The sequence below is a fragment of the Panicum hallii genome, chromosome 8 (assembly GCF_002211085.1).
Source record: "Panicum hallii strain FIL2 chromosome 8, PHallii_v3.1, whole genome shotgun sequence".
Lineage (NCBI taxonomy): Eukaryota > Viridiplantae > Streptophyta > Magnoliopsida > Poales > Poaceae > Panicum > Panicum hallii.
In genome coordinates, this window is record NC_038049.1 from 751896 (window position 1) to 771480 (window position 19585).

At 43.9% G+C, this 19585-nt stretch overlaps 2 protein-coding genes and 1 pseudogene across 4 annotated transcripts; 2 read left to right on the forward strand and 1 right to left on the reverse strand.

Annotated features, from left to right (window-relative positions):
* Window positions 1-1206: 1206 nt before the first annotated feature.
* On the forward strand, window positions 1207-7667 carry LOC112903075 (threonine--tRNA ligase, mitochondrial 1-like). Its single transcript, XM_025972285.1, has 20 exons — window positions 1207-1602; window positions 1785-2022; window positions 2145-2204; window positions 2304-2393; window positions 2673-2747; window positions 2866-2994; window positions 3089-3178; window positions 3631-3719; window positions 3822-3918; window positions 4001-4087; window positions 4204-4288; window positions 4578-4672; window positions 4761-4793; window positions 5104-5190; window positions 5358-5450; window positions 5976-6068; window positions 6153-6374; window positions 6786-6857; window positions 7137-7208; window positions 7358-7667. The coding sequence occupies exons 1-20, from the start codon at window positions 1286-1288 to the stop codon at window positions 7451-7453; spliced, it is 2220 nt and encodes a 739-aa protein (XP_025828070.1). The 5' UTR covers window positions 1207-1285; the 3' UTR covers window positions 7454-7667.
* Window positions 7668-8102: 435 nt separating this feature from the next.
* Window positions 8103-10008, reverse strand: LOC112903069 (probable WRKY transcription factor 69). Of its 3 annotated transcripts, none has more exons than XM_025972279.1 (3): window positions 9544-10008; window positions 9245-9370; window positions 8103-8828 (listed from the first exon to the last, which is right to left on the reverse strand). In XM_025972279.1, exons 1-3 carry the CDS (start codon window positions 9768-9770, stop codon window positions 8249-8251), a joined length of 933 nt encoding a protein of 310 aa, XP_025828064.1. In that variant the 5' UTR covers window positions 9771-10008; the 3' UTR covers window positions 8103-8248. The 3 variants fall into 3 exon arrangements, with proteins under 3 accessions (XP_025828064.1, XP_025828063.1, XP_025828062.1); XM_025972278.1 differs by having other exon boundaries at window positions 9245-9373; XM_025972277.1 differs by having other exon boundaries at window positions 9245-9376; window positions 9544-10007.
* Window positions 10009-15224: 5216 nt separating this feature from the next.
* Window positions 15225-18366, forward strand: LOC112902526 (annotated as a pseudogene).
* Window positions 18367-19585: the final 1219 nt, after the last annotated feature.

The window sequence follows — 19585 nt, forward strand, 5'->3', positions numbered from 1 at the left end:
TGGCTCGAGCTAGAGGGAGACGAGAAATCACCTTGAAGCTCCGGCTGGATCTGACCCTGGACAGGAGGAGAGGCGACGACTCTGGTGGAGGTCTCAGACGTCGACGGCGTCGGTCTCTGGTGGAGGCCGCACAGGAGCCGAGAGAGGGGAGCGGGGGCGAGCAGGGAGAAGAGAGGGGAAGGGGCGAGCGGCGGGAGCAGGGACAAGAGAGAGGGGAGCGGGGCGAGCGGGGGTGAGCAGGGAGAAGAGAGGGGAAGGGCCGAGCGGCGCGAGCAGGGAGAAGAGAGAGGGGAGCGGGGCGACCGGGGGCGAGCAAGGAGAAGAGAGGGGAAGGGGCGAGCGGCGCGACCAGGGAGAGGGGAGCAGCGCGAGCGGCGCGACCAGGGAGAGGGGAGCGGCGCGAGCGGGGAGCGGGGGCGAGCAGGGAGAAGAGAGGGGAAGGGGCGAGCGGAGGGCGAGTGGGGAGCGGGGGCGAGCGGGGACCGGCGGCGAGCAGGGAGAAGAGAGGGGAAGGGGCGAGCGGCGCGAGCAGGGAGAGGGGAGCGGGGCGAGCGGAGGCCGAGCGGGCGAGCGGGGAGCGGGGGCGAGCGGGGACCGGCGGCGAGCAGGGAGAAGAGAAGGGAAGGGGCGAGCGGCGCGAGCAGGGAGAGGGGAGCGGGGCGAGCGGCGCGACCGGGCGAGCGGGGACCGGAGGCGAGCGCCTGGAGAAGAGAGGGGAAGGGGTCGGGAGGGAGGGCAGGGTTGGGAAGAATCGGTAGAATCGCCGTCGGCGCTCACGATGGGGAAAATCGAGAGTTACGTGCAATCGGGTGGTGGGGAGAATCGAGTGGCCGATTCCATCCGATTTTGATCGGACCGTTTGGGTGGGATTCTCGCTTCTCCCCTGATAATCCGATTAAAAGCGAAACCAAACACACGCATAGTCGCAGGCTGAGATGATCAGAGCTGCCAGCATCCTGCTCCGACGACGGCAGGGGCACCACCTCCCGGTCCCGGGGCTCAGGCGGGTTGTTGTATGATGGGAGGCGGGAGCGGCAGATGGGGCATGAGTTGTAGCTTTGGAGTCCTGCTCCGAATTAAGTTGCTGTTTGTTTGGGCTTCTCAGCAACAAGCCCATACGGCAGAAGCCCAAAGAAGAGCTTCCGCGGGCAAATGGCAGCCCATGCCACTGCCACGTAGGTCAGCAATCGAACCGTTTTTTTTTTCCCGTCGAACCCTACTACCTCCCGTGGCCGTCCGCCGCCGCCTCCAAGTCCACCCCGGCAGCCGCCGCCCCTGCTCCCCTATGCTAGTTTGCCTCCGGCGAGGCCTCTCGCTCGTCAGCCAGCACACACCCGGCCTCCTTCCCTCGCCGCCTCTCCGCCCCGCCCGCCGCTTCCTCCGCCACCTCTCCGCCGCCGACGGGATGGGTGAGGGCTCCGCTGCCGGAAAGGACGCCAAGGGGAAGGCCAAGGCCAAGGCCCCCGCCGCGGCTTCGGCTCCGGTCGTCGCGCGCGATGACTCCTACCTGGAGGCCGTCACGCAGAAGAGGGTCCGCATGTTCGAGGAGATCCAGGCGAGGCAGGCCCTCGAGCGCCTCAACATCGGCGGCGAGGTCATCAAGTGAGCACATTCACCATCTGCTTGCGTGCTTGTTGTCGAATTAGAGTCATGCAGCTGAATGAATATTCACACTTGAATTTAGTTTTGTATATTCACATGAACTGCCTGTCGTTCGCTTGTTTGGTATTATTACGCTGGATTTTCACTTTGAAGCACTGTTTGGGGGCTATTGTGTCCTTCAGAGTAACTCTACCTGATGGCGCTATCAAGGAAGGGAAGAAGTGGATAACAACCCCAATGGATATCGCTAAGGAGATATCAAGCGGATTGGCAGCTAGCTGTTTGATAGCTCAAGTGGACGAAACACTCTGGGATATGGGGAGGCCACTGGAAGGTGACTGTAAATTGCAATTGTTCAAGTTTGATAGCAACGAAGGGCGTGACACCTTCTGGCACTCAAGTGCTCATATTCTTGGAGAGGTGACATGGTCTTTTGCATGGTCATACTTTTATGCTATTTTATCGTTAAATGAGTTTCAGTATTTGCACATGACAATCCATTTTCAGTTCAACTATCACTAATTACAGGTGTAAATTTGTAGTCTCTTGAGAGAGCATATGGCTGCAAGCTGTGTATTGGGCCTTGCACTACAAGAGGGGAGGTACGAAAATGATCTGAGGATCAATCAGCTTAATGAATTAACTAAGCCATCTTGTCAGTGGTTAAACTGTTTTCTAATACCTCCTCTTAACTTGTTAAGGGTTTCTACTACGATGCTTTCTACAATGATCTGACATTGAATGAGGAGCACTTTGGTATCATAGAAAACCAAGCTCAAAAGGCTGTTGCGGTAAGCTGTGAACTTTTAACTTATTTCATTTAAGTTTTTGCTGAACTTGTTTTGTGGGCACTATCTACCTGGATGGCTTGTATCAGTACACCTCTTACTGTGGATCACAAAATACATAAGATGATTCCAAATTTTGGCATTGCTAATGTTGTATCAATTTGTTTCCAAATTTAGAATTGATAATGATGTATCAATATCTTGCATTGTTTTTGTGGGACAAGTGAAGTACTCTAGCAAAAAACATTGTTTTCTTAAACTATTAGAGCTTACTTGGTGCAGGAAAAACAGCCATTTGAACGCATTGAGGTCAGCAGAGCAGAGGCTCTTGAAATGTTCGCTGAAAATAAATTCAAGGCAACCTTCCTTTCTCCTGTCTTGTTTTTTTCATTTTTCCAAATCTTTTTGCTGCTTATGTGAAATCTTTTCTATGTGACCTCTATTCACTTGTTAAAAAATTGGACTATATGTTTAGGTTGAAATCATTAATGAGTTGCCCGAAGACAAGACCATTACAGTATATAGGTGTGGTCCTTTAGTTGACCTATGTCGTGGGCCGCACATCCCGAATACTTCCTTTGTCAAAGCTTTCGCTTGTCTGAAGGTGAAGTAATTTCTTTGGTTATGTGTGAACCTCCAGGTTCTCATTTTTAGTCCAACTGGTTATTTCAGATTTAAACCTGCATGTAAATATTCAGGCGTCATCATCATATTGGAGAGGAAAAGCAGACCGCGAAAGCCTGCAGAGAGTATATGGAATTTCTTTCCCTGATTCTAAACGTCTCAAGGTAAACTGGTTCCTAATCCGTAAACCCTGCTGAACATATCTCTTAATTTTGCATTTAGATACCAGCATAAGTTAGTTTTTCATGATCCATGGGTTGCAGCCGACTTGGCAAGAAAGTTTTACACACATGATATGACAACTTTTCACAGAATCAGTACCTTGAAACTTTATCTATGATATTGTGGCTTTTGGTGCCTGTTGGGTATGGGGTTGGGGATAATTTGCACGACATGTTGTATGGTAATCTTTTAAAACTTAGTGGGAATATCTCTGTGAGGCATTAGTATTGCTCAGCTCAGAGCCTCAGATAAAATATCTATATTAATATATTACATCAAGACAGGCCATTTTTAATCTTCTATCATGATAATATGCCATTGAATGATGTGTTTACATTTTTCATTTCACTGGTCTTACTTTTTGCATCTATGTTTATCACATGATACTTTGCAGGAGTATAAACATTTTTTAGAGGAGGCTAAAAAACGTGATCATAGGTTACTAGGACAGGCACAGGAACTCTTCTTTTTCCATCCACTTAGGTACCTTATCACTCCTTTATGATTTTATCTTCTCTTTCTTTCATATTTCAATTCGACATCTTCGGTTAATAATGAATTGTTGATTTATTTACAATTATGCAGCCCTGGAAGCTGCTTCTTCCTTCCACATGGTGCTAGGATATATAATAAACTGATGGACTTTTTGCGACAGCAATATAGAGATAGAGGATACCAAGAGGTATATTTGTTATTTGCTCAATGAGATTTATAGGTATTGTTGTGCAATTCCACTGTTTCTGTTCCTTATGCCTGACGTATAGGTGTTGAGCCCAAATATTTACAACATGCAACTTTGGGAAACTTCTGGACATGCTGCAAACTACAAGGAGAACATGTTCGTTTTCGAGGTAGGCGCATCTACAGATTCTACAGCAGAATCATAAGTGTTTTTTATTTTACATGTGTCATAGACTCAGCAGTAGTTACTAACTTCTGCTGGTTGCTTGTCGGATTGATTCTCCAGATTGAGAAGCAGGAATTTGGACTGAAGCCGATGAATTGCCCTGGCCACTGTCTAATGTTTGATAATAGAGTTCGTTCATACAGAGGTGAGTTTCTTCCTAATACAATATTGTATTAAACTTTTTCCTAAGCAAACTTGGATCAAAGCTAGATTGGATCCAAAGAAGCCTGTACTCAGTGCTGTCACTGATGCTAACTCCAAATGGCACCACATGTGTAATTAACCTTGATTGTTCCTGCTCCATTCATCCTTTTTTTTATTATCTTGGTTTTTTAGGGGATCCTATTTTTTTATTATCATTCTTGTGCATCTGTTGATTTTGACAAACCTTGTGTGTAATGGCTGCCTTTCTTCTATTTTGAAATGCTCTACAGAGTTGCCTCTTCGCATGGCTGATTTTGGAGTTCTTCATAGAAACGAGCTTAGTGGTGCACTTACAGGTTTGACACGTGTTAGGAGATTCCAGCAGGTAAGGCTGTTCTGTGAGTTTTCAGTTATATTTAATGATTTTGTTCTGTCCATACTAACCAATTTTTTGATGTTTATGTTTCCGGCAGGACGATGCTCATATCTTTTGCAGAGAGAACCAAGTAAGCTTTATTTGCATAGACCATACATGTTTACTATCCTCTAGAATGAATCATATCATACTTTATTCTGTAATAGTCAATTGCACTATAATTTATATAAAAGTGTATGATGTTATGATAATTGCTTTTGCATGCTGAAGACCAGCACTCTGCATACATTCTAATTTGCATCCTAATTGCATTAGCAAGTTGTATAGTGTGTTAACTGTGTCTTCCTTTTTCTGACTGTAGATGTATTGTGGCTTGGATTAGTTGGATAACTTTCCCAGTATTGTTGCCTACATTTATTAAAAGTTTGTTTTTGTTGCAGATCAAGGATGAAGTTAAGGGTGTTTTGGAGTTCATCAATTATGTTTACGAGATATTTGGCTTCAAATACGAGTTGGAGTTGTCTACGGTATTCTTCTATTCTTTTCGTATACTGATAGCATTTATAGGTTCATAGGAACCAGAATCTGTCTGAAAATTGGCATGAAATGATGACGCATTGGGGTCTTTAAGTTGCAATTTTAATATGCACGATTAAGTTCACTTTGATGAACAGCCTTGTCATTTTTTTACCAGAGACCAGAGAAGTATTTGGGTGATATTGAAACCTGGAACAAAGCAGAGCTACAATTGACAGAAGCCTTGAATGAATTTGGGAAGCCGTGGCAGGTACCTATGCAAAGACTATGAAGGAGCCATTTTCCCCTTATTCTTTCCATGCCATTATGCTGGTAGACGGGCATTTGTACACAATATTCATTATTTTGCTGCAGTAAACGGGGTTTTCAGTAAATTATGCTGTTATAAAATCCTGTAATCTTGATTTTTGGGATTCACTGATGCTTGGAAGTCTAATCCTTGGGGAAGAGTCTAGGGATTTTAATTAATACTTGCTAATTTCTGGTGATGAAATTACGGAGTAATGTCTAATGAGCTTTAAAAATATTTGATGTTGGTGGATAAGGTATCTGTTAGCAAATTGACAATTAAGCAACTATGATGTTTTTGCTTCATCTTGGGACTGAAGTATTGGAATCTTGTCATCACGCTTACCCTGACTTGGATTGATTTAGTTGCTATGCAAGAGTGCACTTCCTTTATTTCTGTTGCTCTACGAGGAAGCACATATACATTTTGCAAATTTGTTTAGCCATTGCTTGTATTCAGAGGACTTATGTAGATGTTTGAATCCAGATTAATGAAGGAGATGGTGCTTTCTATGGTCCAAAAATTGATATTGGTGTGTTCGATGCCCTCAAGAGGAAATTTCAATGTGCAACCCTACAGGTTCACCTGAATGTTATTCTGTCATTAACTGTGGATTTTTTAAAAGTAGTCTCATGTATCTAACCTATACATTATCTGTTACAGCTGGATTTTCAGCTCCCCCTTCGCTTCAAGCTGACTTACTCTGCCGAGGATGAAGCCAAACTTGAAAGACCTGTGATGATACACCGAGCAATCTTAGGATCTGTTGAAAGGATGTTTGCCATTCTTTTGGAGCATTACAACGGTAAATGGCCCTTGTGGCTAAGCCCTCGCCAGGTCATTGTTTGCTCGGTATCTTCTGGTTCAGTGGAATATGGAAAACAGGTAAATGGTCCTCGTATCTGCAAACTGACTTAAGCTACATAGTTCTCTGTGGTAGCTGGCGTTACCCCCCCCCCCCCCCAAAAAAAAAATTGCTTGAGTTATTCCATTTGGTGGTCCTCTCCAGTGAAATGGTAATTTAGATGGTTCTTTGCGGTTAGCGGTTTGAAATTGCTTAGTTTTTGTCTCTAATACAAACAACAAATATTTACTAACTTTGAGTTGGTTGATGAGGATCATGGCTTATGCTTGTTTAATATAACTCAACCTTTGATCGTTTAACTTGCCATGATATATCCTTGTGGGTTTCATGTAATATATGTTCCCAATACAATCCCTTTTACAGACTTAGGCAAACTTGACCTTGCTTATTTTACAAACTTGCTAATTGCTCTTTTGGTTTTCTGATACCAGGTCCTTGCCAGGCTACATGATGCTGGTTTTCATGCTGACATTGACGTTAGTGACAGGACAATCCAAAAGAAGGTACTTCCCTGTAGCCATTCTCTTTTAGCAGTTTCTTTTGGTTTTTTATATTTGTTTCCTCATCCTTATTAAACAAAAATTCTCAGTCACAAGATAAGAAATTACATGTAACAAGTGTGTTTGTTTCATGTGTTGCCCTAAAAAATGGCTAGTTAAGTAATGGCATTTATAACATTAGGACTATCCATGTCATTTTTCTTGTTTATACAGTGAGCAAATTTGTCTTTGATGTTTAAGTAATAGGGTTCATATATATCTTAATACACCGATATCTTGCAGGTACGGGAAGCCCAAATAGCCCAATTCAACTACATTCTTGTTGTAGGTGCACAAGAGGCAGAGACTGGAAATGTACGTTTTCCTTTCCTTGTGCCATTTTCTTTGTACATGCTGTATAATTCTGTATGAGTATCGATCCTCAGATATTGATTTAAGCGTTATAGAATTCATTGCCGGTTCATGTGAGATACTGAATTACGTGGCTCCCTTGTGTATTGCAGGTATGTGTTAGGGTAAGAGACAGTGCCAACCTATCCACAATGAGCGTTGATGGCATCATCACACGTTTAAGGGAGGAAATAGCAGCTTTCAAATGATAATGATGCTCCATGAATGTTTTCCCCTCGGTCATTGACTCCATTTGTGATTTTGACGGGAGTTTGTAGTGAAAGTACAGCACCTAATTCTTCGTGTTACAATACTTGTTTCTGTGGTCGAAATGCTAAAAACGGATGTCTTTAATTAGTTACAGATGTGCAAGTTAAGTGCCATGATTTTACGTTAAAAGAAATGCTTTATTTGTTTCTCGTACTAGCTGTGCGTGTGTGGTGCTACGGGAGACGGGAAATTTTTAACGTCATAAGAGGTGCATGTAAAAAAAAGCATGATGTTTTGCTATGACCAGAGACTACAATCGTCACGATCTTGTTTTGAGGCACTCTCTAATCATGACAAAACACAATCGTCATGGTATGACAGAGAGACTACTATGGAGCTCGCTAGGGGTACACGTAAGCTGCACACGGCAATAGAGTGACGCCACGGGCGTGATGTCATGGGCAACGTCGTGCAGGGCTTGCATGAGGCCTGCAGGTCCAGGCACCCATTAAAAGCGATAGTAATTACTGGGCTAGCTGGGCTCCAGCTTGACGATCGATGGGTGCATTATAATTATTTGTCTACACAATCATTTGGAACATTGATTATTTGTTGAGAAGGAAAACAAATTAAATAAGCAACCACCTCAATACCTCATGTATAGCATCCATGTGATGGGAGCATAGTACAAGGATCAATTTGATAGTTCTCTTTCTAAAACTCAAAAATTTTACTGTTTGCTATTGACAAGGACCATGGTAATAAATAGCACCGGGACTATCGTAGCTAGCTAGCTAGCTAAATAAAGAGAAATGGGGAAACAGTGGCTGATCATTACTAGCTGCTAGCTGCAGCAGGAAGTTGTCAATCGTCCAACCATCCGCTGTGGCGGCGATGTGCACCGGTGACCGGATCGGTCCGGTGAAATAATCCTCCATCTCCTGCAACGACGACGCAGCAGCCGTTGCCGGGGCCCAGCTGTCATGGACGCCGAACAACCCGCAGTCGTCGTAGACATCGACGACGTAATCGCTGCTAGCACTGCTGCTGCTCCAGTAGGTGATGTCCGAGATCGCCGCCGGAGACTTAATCCCGGTAACGGTGCTGGTGCTGGTGGTAGAACGATAAGAGCCAGCTGATGTAGCAGCGGAGGTATCGTCGTCATTTTGAGGTCTCTTGTTATTATTGGTGCTGGTAACAGGGACGGCGGTCTCGAGGATGACCGGCGCCTCCATGGAATCGTTGGCCGTGCAGGTGTGCTCCCCCATGTACACCACCGTGTACTTTGGGGCAGCTCCGCCGTCGTCGTTGCGCTGCACCGTCCGTTTGGCCGGGCAGCCTTGCTCTGCGCTCCGGATGCACCTGTAGTAACTCCTGCGTAGGAGTAGGTACGTGTAAATTAAATAATTAGATAACTCGGTCATCGTCAGTGCACTGTGTGCAACCAGTCGTCTTACGTACTCGTTTTCTTTTCCTCAAGAATTCAGAGTTGTAGTTATTGTAGCAGCTTAATTCTTCTGAAAATACAGATTTGCAAGAAGCTTACTGTCTCAATCATCGGTCCTGATTCACATGCGACAAGGCCTAACGTGTATCACGACACTAGTCATTATTTGTGAGGTTGCAGCTAGCGTTGAAGCGATCGAGGGGACCAAACTAAAGGGACAGCGCATCCACCAGCAGCTAGTGGTGCACACCTTCATATTCATGGCTTAATAAGAGAGACCTTATCTAAAATAAAGGCAAGTTCATGGCACCTTCGATTATTATTGTTAGATTCAATTACATACCTAGCGTACATGGCACCTTCGATTTGCTTCTGGCCGTACTTCCTCCATTGGTACCCATCGAAATCGGGCACCGATGTCACGAGAGACGACGTACTGCTCATCTTCTTCTGTCGTTGCTTCATCTTCCTGCTGCTGCAGGCAGCAGCGCCCAATGCAATTAATCCATCAGTCATGCACCACCCATGCATCAGCATGTATGTGTGTGAGGGAGGAATTGGCTGAAGCTGAACCCGCCCAGGCCCAGCTACCATACATGCAAATCGAAGAAGCCAGCAGCAATAGCTACTGTACGTACGTACCTTGTTTTGCATGAATGCCGAGGGGGCTCCTCGTGTTGTTGTTCGCCATTGTCGTCGTCCCGGCCTCTCTTGCTCCCCCGCCGGCGGCGCCGTCTCCCATCGCATGACGCTGGAGGGTGTCCAGTGCCGCCGGACTCCACCTTAAACGGAGTCGGAATCGTCGGAGACGGCAAGAGCAGGTCGCGGAGCTGAGCAAGGAGCTCATCACCCTGCAGCCCTAGCGTCATCCCCTCCGTGCTCGGCGTCGATCGAGGAGATGAGTAGTTATTTGTGTTGTGTGTGTAGGCTGCTAGCTTGCTGGGCTGCTCGTTTCTTGACTAGCTGCTTCGATCTAAAGACGACGGACAGGATGGAGGCTTCGCTACTTAGCCTCTTGCTGTTTATAAAGACCAGCAGAGCGTCCAGGCTCCGCAAGCAAAGCTAGGGCTAGGGCAAATCTGGTCATGACACTTGCATTGACAGCTCGTCTTCCTCCATGCGTGGACATGACACTTGCATTGACCCCGCATGCGTACCTTCAGAGCAGAGGTGGATAGGTAGTGTTGGACCTCCGTCCATCGACCATCCTCGCTCGTGACTCATGAGGACTAGCTACTGTCCTGTCTCGCTTAATTAGGTGTCATGACTCATGAACCTGAAAGCCATGCATGCGATCCAGCAATTACGTGCACACTAGTGACGCCAGCACCATGACGTATGTACTTATATAGTTTTTTTGAAATAAAAAGCAGGATGTCATCGGTCTTTGCTGACATCCATGTCATCGGTCGCCGTCGATCTCCGCTGCCCCCCGTTCATGATCCATCCATCTATTTAGTTCCTTCGTTCCAAATTATTGATCATTTTAGCATATTTAGATATATAATTTTTGCTATGCATCTAAATATACCGTCGGAACAGCCGCTGAATCCAAAGTCTAGTCCACACGTACGTACAGGTCCATTTCAGTTCCTTTGTTCAGTTCATTCTACCTAGCAGCTAGTCAAGCGAAGTTGATCCAGGAGGGCGATAGCTGTGGTACCGGACAAACCATGCATGCTAGGTTGACTCACCAGATGCTGTTCCCACCCTCCCTCGTGCCTCACGCTGCTGAGGGCCCACCGCCCACACCGTCACCTTTCTTTTAAGAAGATTAATTAATATTATATTATTTGTTGCAACTCTATTAATAAGTTCCACGAAATGAAGTAATTAATGTTATACGCTGCTCGCTCATAAGTATTTTTCTTACTTTTGAGCACATATTATTACTTTACTTCATGAAGGTAATATATATATATATATATATATATATATATATATATATATATATTCGCCAGAGAGCTTTAGAATTACCACATTAATTGATCGTGATATATATATCCTTTCATGTAAAAAAATACAGTTTATATCATCTTTAAGTAAAATCACCAGATTATAAATCAGTAAACAAATATATTATCTATGATTAGAATTTATTTATCTTTCAGTAAATTATTTTTGTTTTCATCCCTACCCTGCCCTGGATGGCAAAGATGTTCCAGGATTGGGAGCGGGGACGATGAACCAAACACCGACCAGCACGACCGGATCTCATCTCCGGTGTTCGCCCCCAAGCAAAGCAGGGTCGGTCCTTCCTTGTCGATGGCCCTCCCCTCATGGCTGAACAAGGGACGACCGGCCTTCCCCCGTACGTGCCGACCCCATCGATCGTCGTGCACTCGTGCACCGTACCTGCAGCAGCAGAACGCCGCCGTCTCCCGCTGCCTGCGCCCGACACTGCAAGAACAATGTATATTAACGACGGGATATGTGGTCGTTAAAGTCTAGACGTATTAACAACCACAAAAATTAGGTCGTTCATAGTCGTTAAAAGCTCCGTCGTTAAAAGTATTAACAACCACATTTAAAATTCGGTCGTTAATTTTTTAACAACAGGGACAATTTGTCATCGTTAAAAAATAACAATCAACGACCACTTTTGGTTTATTAACAACCAACTTTTGGTCGTAACTATTTCTCCACAGGCCATCTGTAATCATTAGGCTAATCATAATAGGATTTTATGGTGAGTTTCATGGCATTAATTACCATGGCATATCAACATTTTTGATGATGTGGCACTGATTTGATTTAATGAGGGAAGAGAAGGAACCAGTTTCATCCCTACGACACTCTGCTAACTCATTTCCAAGATGTTGGAAATGGCGTGAAACGACCACTGTGACCACGCTGTGCCACACTAGATCAACTAGCATTTAATTACACTGGTTAGCTTTGGAAATAGTGAAATAAAACTCTCCATTGAGGCATAGTATTTCATTCATCTTCCAAGCTGATGTGGCATTCTTGGAAACAGGGATATGAAACCTCCCATTGTGATTAGCCTTAACGACCACCATTTAGCATTAACCGCAGCATATAAATGACCACCTCTTTAGCACAGAACGGAAGCAGTTGCTCATTTAAGAACACTGAATAACCAATTTCTTTATTGCAACAGACCACAGTACCATTGACTATTTGCTTTTTACAGACACCAGAGGCAGAGACATGTGAAAATAAAAAAGCAACACAAAAGTTTTGTTAAACTGGAGCATAACACTCTACTCCAATAATTTACTAAGCTAATTTTGACTGGTGCCACACTGCCACACTGTTCTGGGAGGTTGAAGCAGCGCAGCCCTTCAGTACAACCATTTGGTTTGTCGTGTATGGAAGGTGAAAGATATATAGGCCCTCTAAGTGGTTTTTGATGTTTAGATGACAAAATATATGTACGTTTAATCTCGTTATCTAGCATGTGTGTAGGTGCGAAAGTTGAACAAGCAAAATATATGATGAAGTACGACCCCTCAAAATAAAACGAAAAAGCGGTGGTTGAAATTTACTCGAAGAGTAAACTTTTATTTTATCTTTAAGTATATAGGAACCCCGTACTATCAAGAGAGGTTTTAGATTTTGATCTGCAGGTTTTGACTTAGAACTAGTGCTTAAGAGAATCCATACAAATACTCGTGAGCCACAAAAACCACTTCAAAATGGTACTTTGAGAGTGTCTCTGCCAAAATTGGAGTTTCCGGATCTCTGTCTGAAATATCTGGGAACAATGTCCAGAGTATCCGGATATACCCGAGTATCCGGGTACTCTTTCACCAACGGCTAGTTTTTGTGAGTGAGTGTATAAATACCCTCCGTACCTCTTCATCCAGGGGTCTCTTGCCCATTTTTCGAACTGTACAGCTTCACAAGCCTTTCAAGAGCTCTCTCACTCCCTCTCTTCGTTTCTTGCGAGATTTCCTTAGGGGATTCAGGGATTCAAGTGAGAGTGTTGCATGAGAAGAAATCCGTGGTAGTGAGCTATCATTCCATCCTTTGAACACCTAGTCTTCGTCAAGCCGGTGGATTCAAATTTATTACTCTTGGAGCTTTGAGCTCCTAGACGGCTAGGTATGCTCGCGAATACTTAGCTGAAGTTGTAAGCATCACGGAAAGTTTGTAATCATCTTTCCTCTTGGAGGAACTTATAGTAAGTGACCTTGGGCTTGAGCGTTGATCTCGCCCTTGGGTGAGAAGCATAGGAGTTCTTGAGCACCGTCTCTTGAACTCTTTCTCAACAGAGACGTAACTCCTTTGGGTTGAGAAACGTAACTCGTTTGGGAGTGAACTTCGGGAAACAATCTCTTTCTCTCCGTGTGCATTTTACTTAAGCTTTTGTCTATTTGCTTTTGATATTAACTTTCTAGGGTTTGAGCTTGATCTACTTATTTACAAGCTTCTAGCTTAAACCAGCTTGTGAGAAACGCTTAGAAAGAACCGCTGTTATTTGCAAATTTACTCGATCTAAATTTTCTAAACCTGTACTTTAGTGTTATCTTTGAACTTTGATACCCGCACATTCCGGATATAGTTCCAGAAACTCCGGACCTCAAGTCCGGAATATCCAGACATATATCAAGAGTATCCGGATATTTCAGTTTGAAAAGTATTCTAAAGTTGCATATTAGTCTATTCACTCATACTCTGGATATCTTAAGATCCTTTCAGAAGGCCCTGCAAAATATAGCATATGAAATATATAAGTTAACACATTGACGGCGTCTGAAAAGGCTTGAACCACAATTAAGTTTCTCAGGACACTAAAAGATTAAGTGTAGATCACCCTGTGATTGAATCGAAAATAGTTTGTCATCACAGCTTCCACTGTTAGAACAAAAAAACCATGTTCAGGGCATTACTCACTCTTTCTTGTGAAGAACAAAAACTATATATTAGAGCCAAGATTTTTAAAATTCTAAGATCATGAGAGCAGCTGTTACTCGGATCCAACATCTAGGATTTGAAGAAAGTGAACTTACCTTCACCACGTCACAAGAAGTATACAGTCAAGGTGACAATATATTGGCTCCTTTGTCCTTACTAATTCCAACTATGGACGCTTGCTCTGTTATTCTGTTAATATGGGTTAACAAAATAAAGTGAAGGATTCAAGTACAGATCAAATTAAAATATTATTTTGGTTACCTGCTTAGAGTTATCCCTCCAAGCACAAAAATCAATGGCACCAAAACGAAATGTTACCTAGTAAAGTTCAGCAACAAAACTGTAGTAAAGCTACTTCATTTTTTCTGCACAGTAAGACAAAATTTTCCAGAGAAAATAAAGATCACATCGAGTAGTTTCAGTACAGGAAGACTAAGGTTTTCTAGAGAAAAAAATAGCAGTGAATAGGGAAACAATGCAACAGCGAGCTAATTGTAGAATATCAGCTGTAGTACAATACTTTTTCTGAAATTGTTGGAAACTTGCAGCTCCGTTGATACATGGTAAGGGAAAAAAAGAGAGTCAACTGACAATTGATGTTAAGGTGAAACTAGTGGTGTTTAGTTTTTGATAGATATTGCCAAGCAAAATACAGATTCATTTAGCGGTAATGATCATGTGTAGGTCTTTCTAAACTGCACAATTCAGACAGGTCTGCAGAGACACACTGATGCAAGACGTCTTCATCAAACAGGACCCTAGAAAACAGAAACAATTATCTCCACTTCCATCCGATAACTGCCTGGATCAGAAAATTAGTCTGATAGTAGGGATACTTATACTAACTAGCCATCTTTCCCTCTAGCAAGAAATCTGGTTTAACACGACAGGATTCCTAAATGATTCCTGAAAACTCCAACTATATAATGTGAAGTAAAGAATCAGTTTGTCTTCTCACGCTATCAATGATGCCCGAATGTATCTATGCCCTTGTAGATCTAACTTTGTGCTTCAACCACACTCGATCTCAAGAGGCGTTAAGCATAATTTATTTTGCATGCCTAATTTATGTATCAAGAAAAAAACTAGATCATCGCTGAGGATTAAGGAAGATTTAGGGATTAGCATACCGTTACCTGTTAGAAGCAGCTACGGCCAACAGCCATCGGAGATCACGGAGTTGCGGTACGAGAGGGCAGAAGGGGATCGCAGTTGGCGGATTCAGAGTAGCCTACAGCTCTGAGTCCTCGATGCCTATCTGTTATGTAATATCTCTTGACGGTAAAAAATTTGCTTCCCCTTCTTAAATAATTTAATTTGGCAGTGCTCCTGCCGGTTTTTTTTAAATATAATCAATACTTGGACATTTCCTGCTACCTCCTTGCCTATATACACGCACACGCAACACACCAAGCAGCAAACAAGGTGTGGGAATTGGGATGGACACGGGCGGCGATGTTTCCAAGGCCAGCAGGGAGCACTTTGTCCTCGTGCACGGTGCCTGCCACGGCGCCTGGTGCTGGTTCAAGCTAGCATGCCTGCTCCAGGGCTCCGGGCACCGCGTCTCCTGCATCGACCTCGCCGGCGCCGCCGGCAGCCTCGTCGACCCCAACAACGTCCGATCGTTCGATGAGTACGACGCGCCGCTCGTCGAGTTCATGGCAGCCCTGCCGGACGACGGTCTCACGGTCACAAGGTGACCACCATCTGTCGTGTAAAGCATGCTGTTCTTGTAATCTTGATTCTATATCGTAGTATAATAACTTCATGATTTAATGACATGCATAGATATAGCTAATAATTCTACTCAACACTCGACAGGATATATATATTTCTATATTTTTATTTAGGATCTGACTAATATACGGCTGGCCGTAATTTGGTTGGTGGCACGGCCGTCCCACTTTTGGAAGGGGACAGGGGTATTTGATATGGAACTAACTTTTATCCGGTCACATCGGATATTTAGATATCAATTAGAAGAACTAAATATAAGGCATTACAAAATCAATTGCATAAATGGAGGCTAATTAATGAGATAAATCAATTAAGACTAATTAATCCATCATTAGCATATGTTTACTATAGCACAACATTGCCAAATCATGAACTAATTAATTTTAATGGATTCATCTCGCGAATTAGCCTCCATTTATATAATAGATTTTATAATTAATCTATATTTAATACTCCTATTGATATCAAACATTCGATATGATGGGGTTAAAATTTAGTCCCGAGGAACCAAACAAGCCCATAAACTCTCCGTGTTCAGATTTCTTTTTCTGGTAAATTTCTACTCGCATACATGTGGGGGGAGGGGGGGAAGAAAAATAGGCACATGCATGCATATGTGAGAGGATAAAAATGAATTAATACCGTCTGCATGCACATGCATGTACATAATTTCAAAATTAAAAAAACTGTACTTTTAATATCGAGAATCGAAATCAAAATCTGATTCACAATTGTGTTTCTTTCAATAAGAGCTTTAACACAAGATCTCACACCACTATGTTTCAATGATACATTTTTATAAGATAAAATATTTTTTAGTGTATTCTAATCTGCTTATGATATTTGCAAAAATTGCTTATTATTTTACAGGATGTTGCTTCACACCTAAGTTCAGTTAAGTGGATATTGGTGTTTATGTTGTGAAGATAGATTGTTTGATGTGATTAGTGGATGAGGGTAAATAATTTATTGGGTAGGTAAATATTTATTGCATGATAAATAATAGGCAACTTTAGCATATCAGTTGAGCATTTTAACTAATCTGTTTTGGTATTTTTTCATTATACGTAAAGCAATTTATGTGTTTTTAAAAAATATTGTCGAAACATATACAAGTGGGGGTCTTATTTTGAAGGTCTCTTCAAAAGAGATATAATTGTGTAGTCGGATTTGAATTTGATGGATGGTTTAAGAACTGCAATTTTTTTAAGTTTTGCAGTTGTTTGCATATGGTCATTATTAGCCTATTATAATAGACACTGCGTATGGGTGGGTGGCGGATTTAAGCTGTCGTGCAATAGCGCAAACATAGGGCAAGCCGGAACAAAGTCATTACCTCTTTCAGTATATCTATTAAGGTTCTACGATAGTCCTTGATCTTAACAACTTTGATGCAGAGCATCATCTCTTGGATGATCATTTAGACGTCTGCTCTGTTTGGATTAGAGTTTTTTTCCTTGGGAATTTCAAAGGGGATCCATCCCGGTTCCTTTGTTTTGTTCACATCATCAACATCCAGTCCGAGTCTACTTTCTTGGCTGAAGCCCGAGGCAAGTGCCAAATTGAGAGAAAATGGAGGCCTGGGCGCCTGGCCCGACGTCTTGCGACCGCCAGCAGCCCGTCAATGACAGGACACCGGGAGAGGGTTGACTGATGAGAGCCACACGAGATGGGTGAGTGAGATGTCTTACACGCCATGTGACTGAGAACTGCAATCACAGCACGCCAATGGTCCCACGAGCAGCAGGCCTTGTTAAAGAAAGGAAAAAAAGACGCAGCCAACAAATTCATCATTAAGCGCTAATGCCCTTTTATCATCCACATGTTTTGTGATTATTTCAGTGATCCAAACACCTGTTCTTCTAGTACTTTCCTACGTCTCCTTATCAATCTTTTGTTTTGCCACGGCACACACCCTTATAGCATATCCCTTTGTTTTTCTTAATTAAGCATCTACATCTTGTCAATACTTCAGTTCAGACTATACATTATTGCTTCCAGAAATCAGAGACAACTAACTCTGTATCGTTGTTTGTCAGGTAACTCTGGTAGGACACAGCGCAGGAGGATTAAGCGTGACCCATGCGATGCACTTGTTCGGAGACAAAATTAAGCAAGCCATCTTCATAGCAGCAACCATGCTCCCGTTTGGCTACCAAACAGAACAAGACATCAAAGATGTGATTCAGAAAATTTCCACCATGCTTTCTTGTCACAACTTTGTTCAAGTATCCCTATTGCGTCTGGGAATAAGAAATGAAAGCATGCCCTAAAACTTAAACTTTGATTGAAAATGAACAGGGTGTGCCTGATTTGTCAAGAGTTTGGGGATGTGTATGACCTGAACTTCAGTCTGGGAGAAGATCATGCACCTACAAGCATGGTGCTAAAAAAGGAGTTCCAGCGTACAATCCTGTACCAACAACGCTCCCAAGAGGTATGTATAATATACTGCATGGTCAACGAATAAATTGCTGCATGCAGTGAATCATTTGTGAAGGATATTCCCCAGCACATTCATTGTTAAAATTTGTGCAGGACACCACACTTGCTTCCATTCTGCTGCGCCCATTTCCAGCCGTGCTTCAGACTGCGAGGTTTGGTTGCGTCGATGATGGTGTCAAGAGCCCTGTAAATGCAGTCCATCGCGTATACATAAAAACGGCAAATGACCGTACGTTGAAGGCGGAGCAGCAAGAGGCCATGATTCATGGTTGGCCACCGAGAAAGGTGATGGTCATGGACACCGACCACAGTCCTTTCTTCTCTGCACCAGACCATCTCTTGGAGCTGATCCTCAAGTCATTGTGACCGGTGGTGAACCGTATCCGCAATCCAAGTGGAGGCTTGACCTGCTCATTAAGTTACATTATATGCCAACTTGAGTTGCAATATATCAATAGATTGTTTGTAAGTTGTCCACCAGAAAATATAATTTTACATCCAAATTAGATAAATATATGTATACACTGAAAAAGAAATGAGTACATGTCTATATTATCTGTATACAATATTGTCGGAGGATTTCTCCAGCCGGGTGGCGGAGTGCACCCGCCTAATCCTAGTTTAGGATGAGTTTGGAGGAAGTCAAAGAATGCTTGATCTAGAGGCGTATGAACACGAGAAAACACACGAGAGTTTAGAGTGGTTCAGGCCGCCGGAGCGTAAAACCCTACGTCCACTGTGATATGTATTGCCTGTTTTGACGAAGAATGACTAACTATGAATGAGTGTCAACTTCCCTGTGTGCATGAATTCTTCTGAGAGTTTGTGAAACTAGTCGTGTGTATGCCTAAGCTTGAGAGCACCTGAGTGAGCTTATGTTCTAACATGTGCGCTCTCCCTTTTATAGGTTCAAGGGGAGCGCGTACACTGAGCGGGGTCTCGATAGGTGGATCCGGCGACATATTAAATATCGTACACATTGGAGCCTTAAATGCCACAGATTCAGAAATCTTCCTCTTCGGCCCCGTGCGTATCCTTCACCAGGGTACGGTCATGTGCCATATCGCTAGCACAGGGTCTGCTGCGAGTGACATACGTAGTGGGAGACGTGCTGTCACTGTAGGGTCACTTTCCCGCTGACAGACGAAGGGGCTATGTTGACCTGCCGTGCTGTAGCCTTTGCGCACTGTAGCAGCGCACGCCGTGGCCTTCCTGCAGCAGGTCATAGTAACCTTTCGCTCACGCGTGCGGCGCTGTGACGTAACTACATGCCCCTCGCCCACACATCCGGTGTGGTGATGCGACGCGCCGCCTCGGTAACGGGTGGGCTTACCGTGGTGTCAGCATACCTGCCCAACGTGTCAGTGGGCAGCCCATACCCTATCTCGGGCACGCGCACCCCAACCACCCGCATTTAATGCAGTAGTTGGGCTACCTTCTCGTAGAAGGCTGGTTGCCACCGGACACGTGGCGGTGCTGGTTTAGCGGCCGCTCCTCAAGGGCACGTGGCGGGACCGGACCTCTTCCCCGGTGGGAAGGGAGGTCCGGGCCCCCCTGGCTAGCCCAGCCGCTCAGGCCCCCGGCTTCCACATGTAGAGGCTCAAGACCATCCGGCGGT

Excerpts from the sequence above, each read along its gene's own strand:
- LOC112903075 (XM_025972285.1), top strand. The coding sequence starts at position 1,286 with ATGCTAGTTTGCCTCCGGCGAGGCCTCTCGCTCGTCAGCCAGCACACA. Across the intron at positions 2,748-2,865 it reads TCGCTGAAAATAAATTCAAG|GTTGAAATCATTAATGAGTT; the intron begins GCAACCTTCCTT and ends CTATATGTTTAG. Across the intron at positions 6,375-6,785 it reads CAGTGGAATATGGAAAACAG|GTCCTTGCCAGGCTACATGA; the intron begins GTAAATGGTCCT and ends TTCTGATACCAG.
- LOC112903069 (XM_025972277.1), bottom strand. The coding sequence starts at position 9,770 with ATGACGCTAGGGCTGCAGGGTGATGAGCTCCTTGCTCAGCTCCGCGAC. Across the intron at positions 9,377-9,543 it reads CGGCATTCATGCAAAACAAG|CAGCAGGAAGATGAAGCAAC; the intron begins GTACGTACGTAC and ends TGCTGCCTGCAG. Across the intron at positions 8,829-9,244 it reads GAAGGTGCCATGTACGCTAG|GAGTTACTACAGGTGCATCC; the intron begins GTATGTAATTGA and ends ACTCCTACGCAG.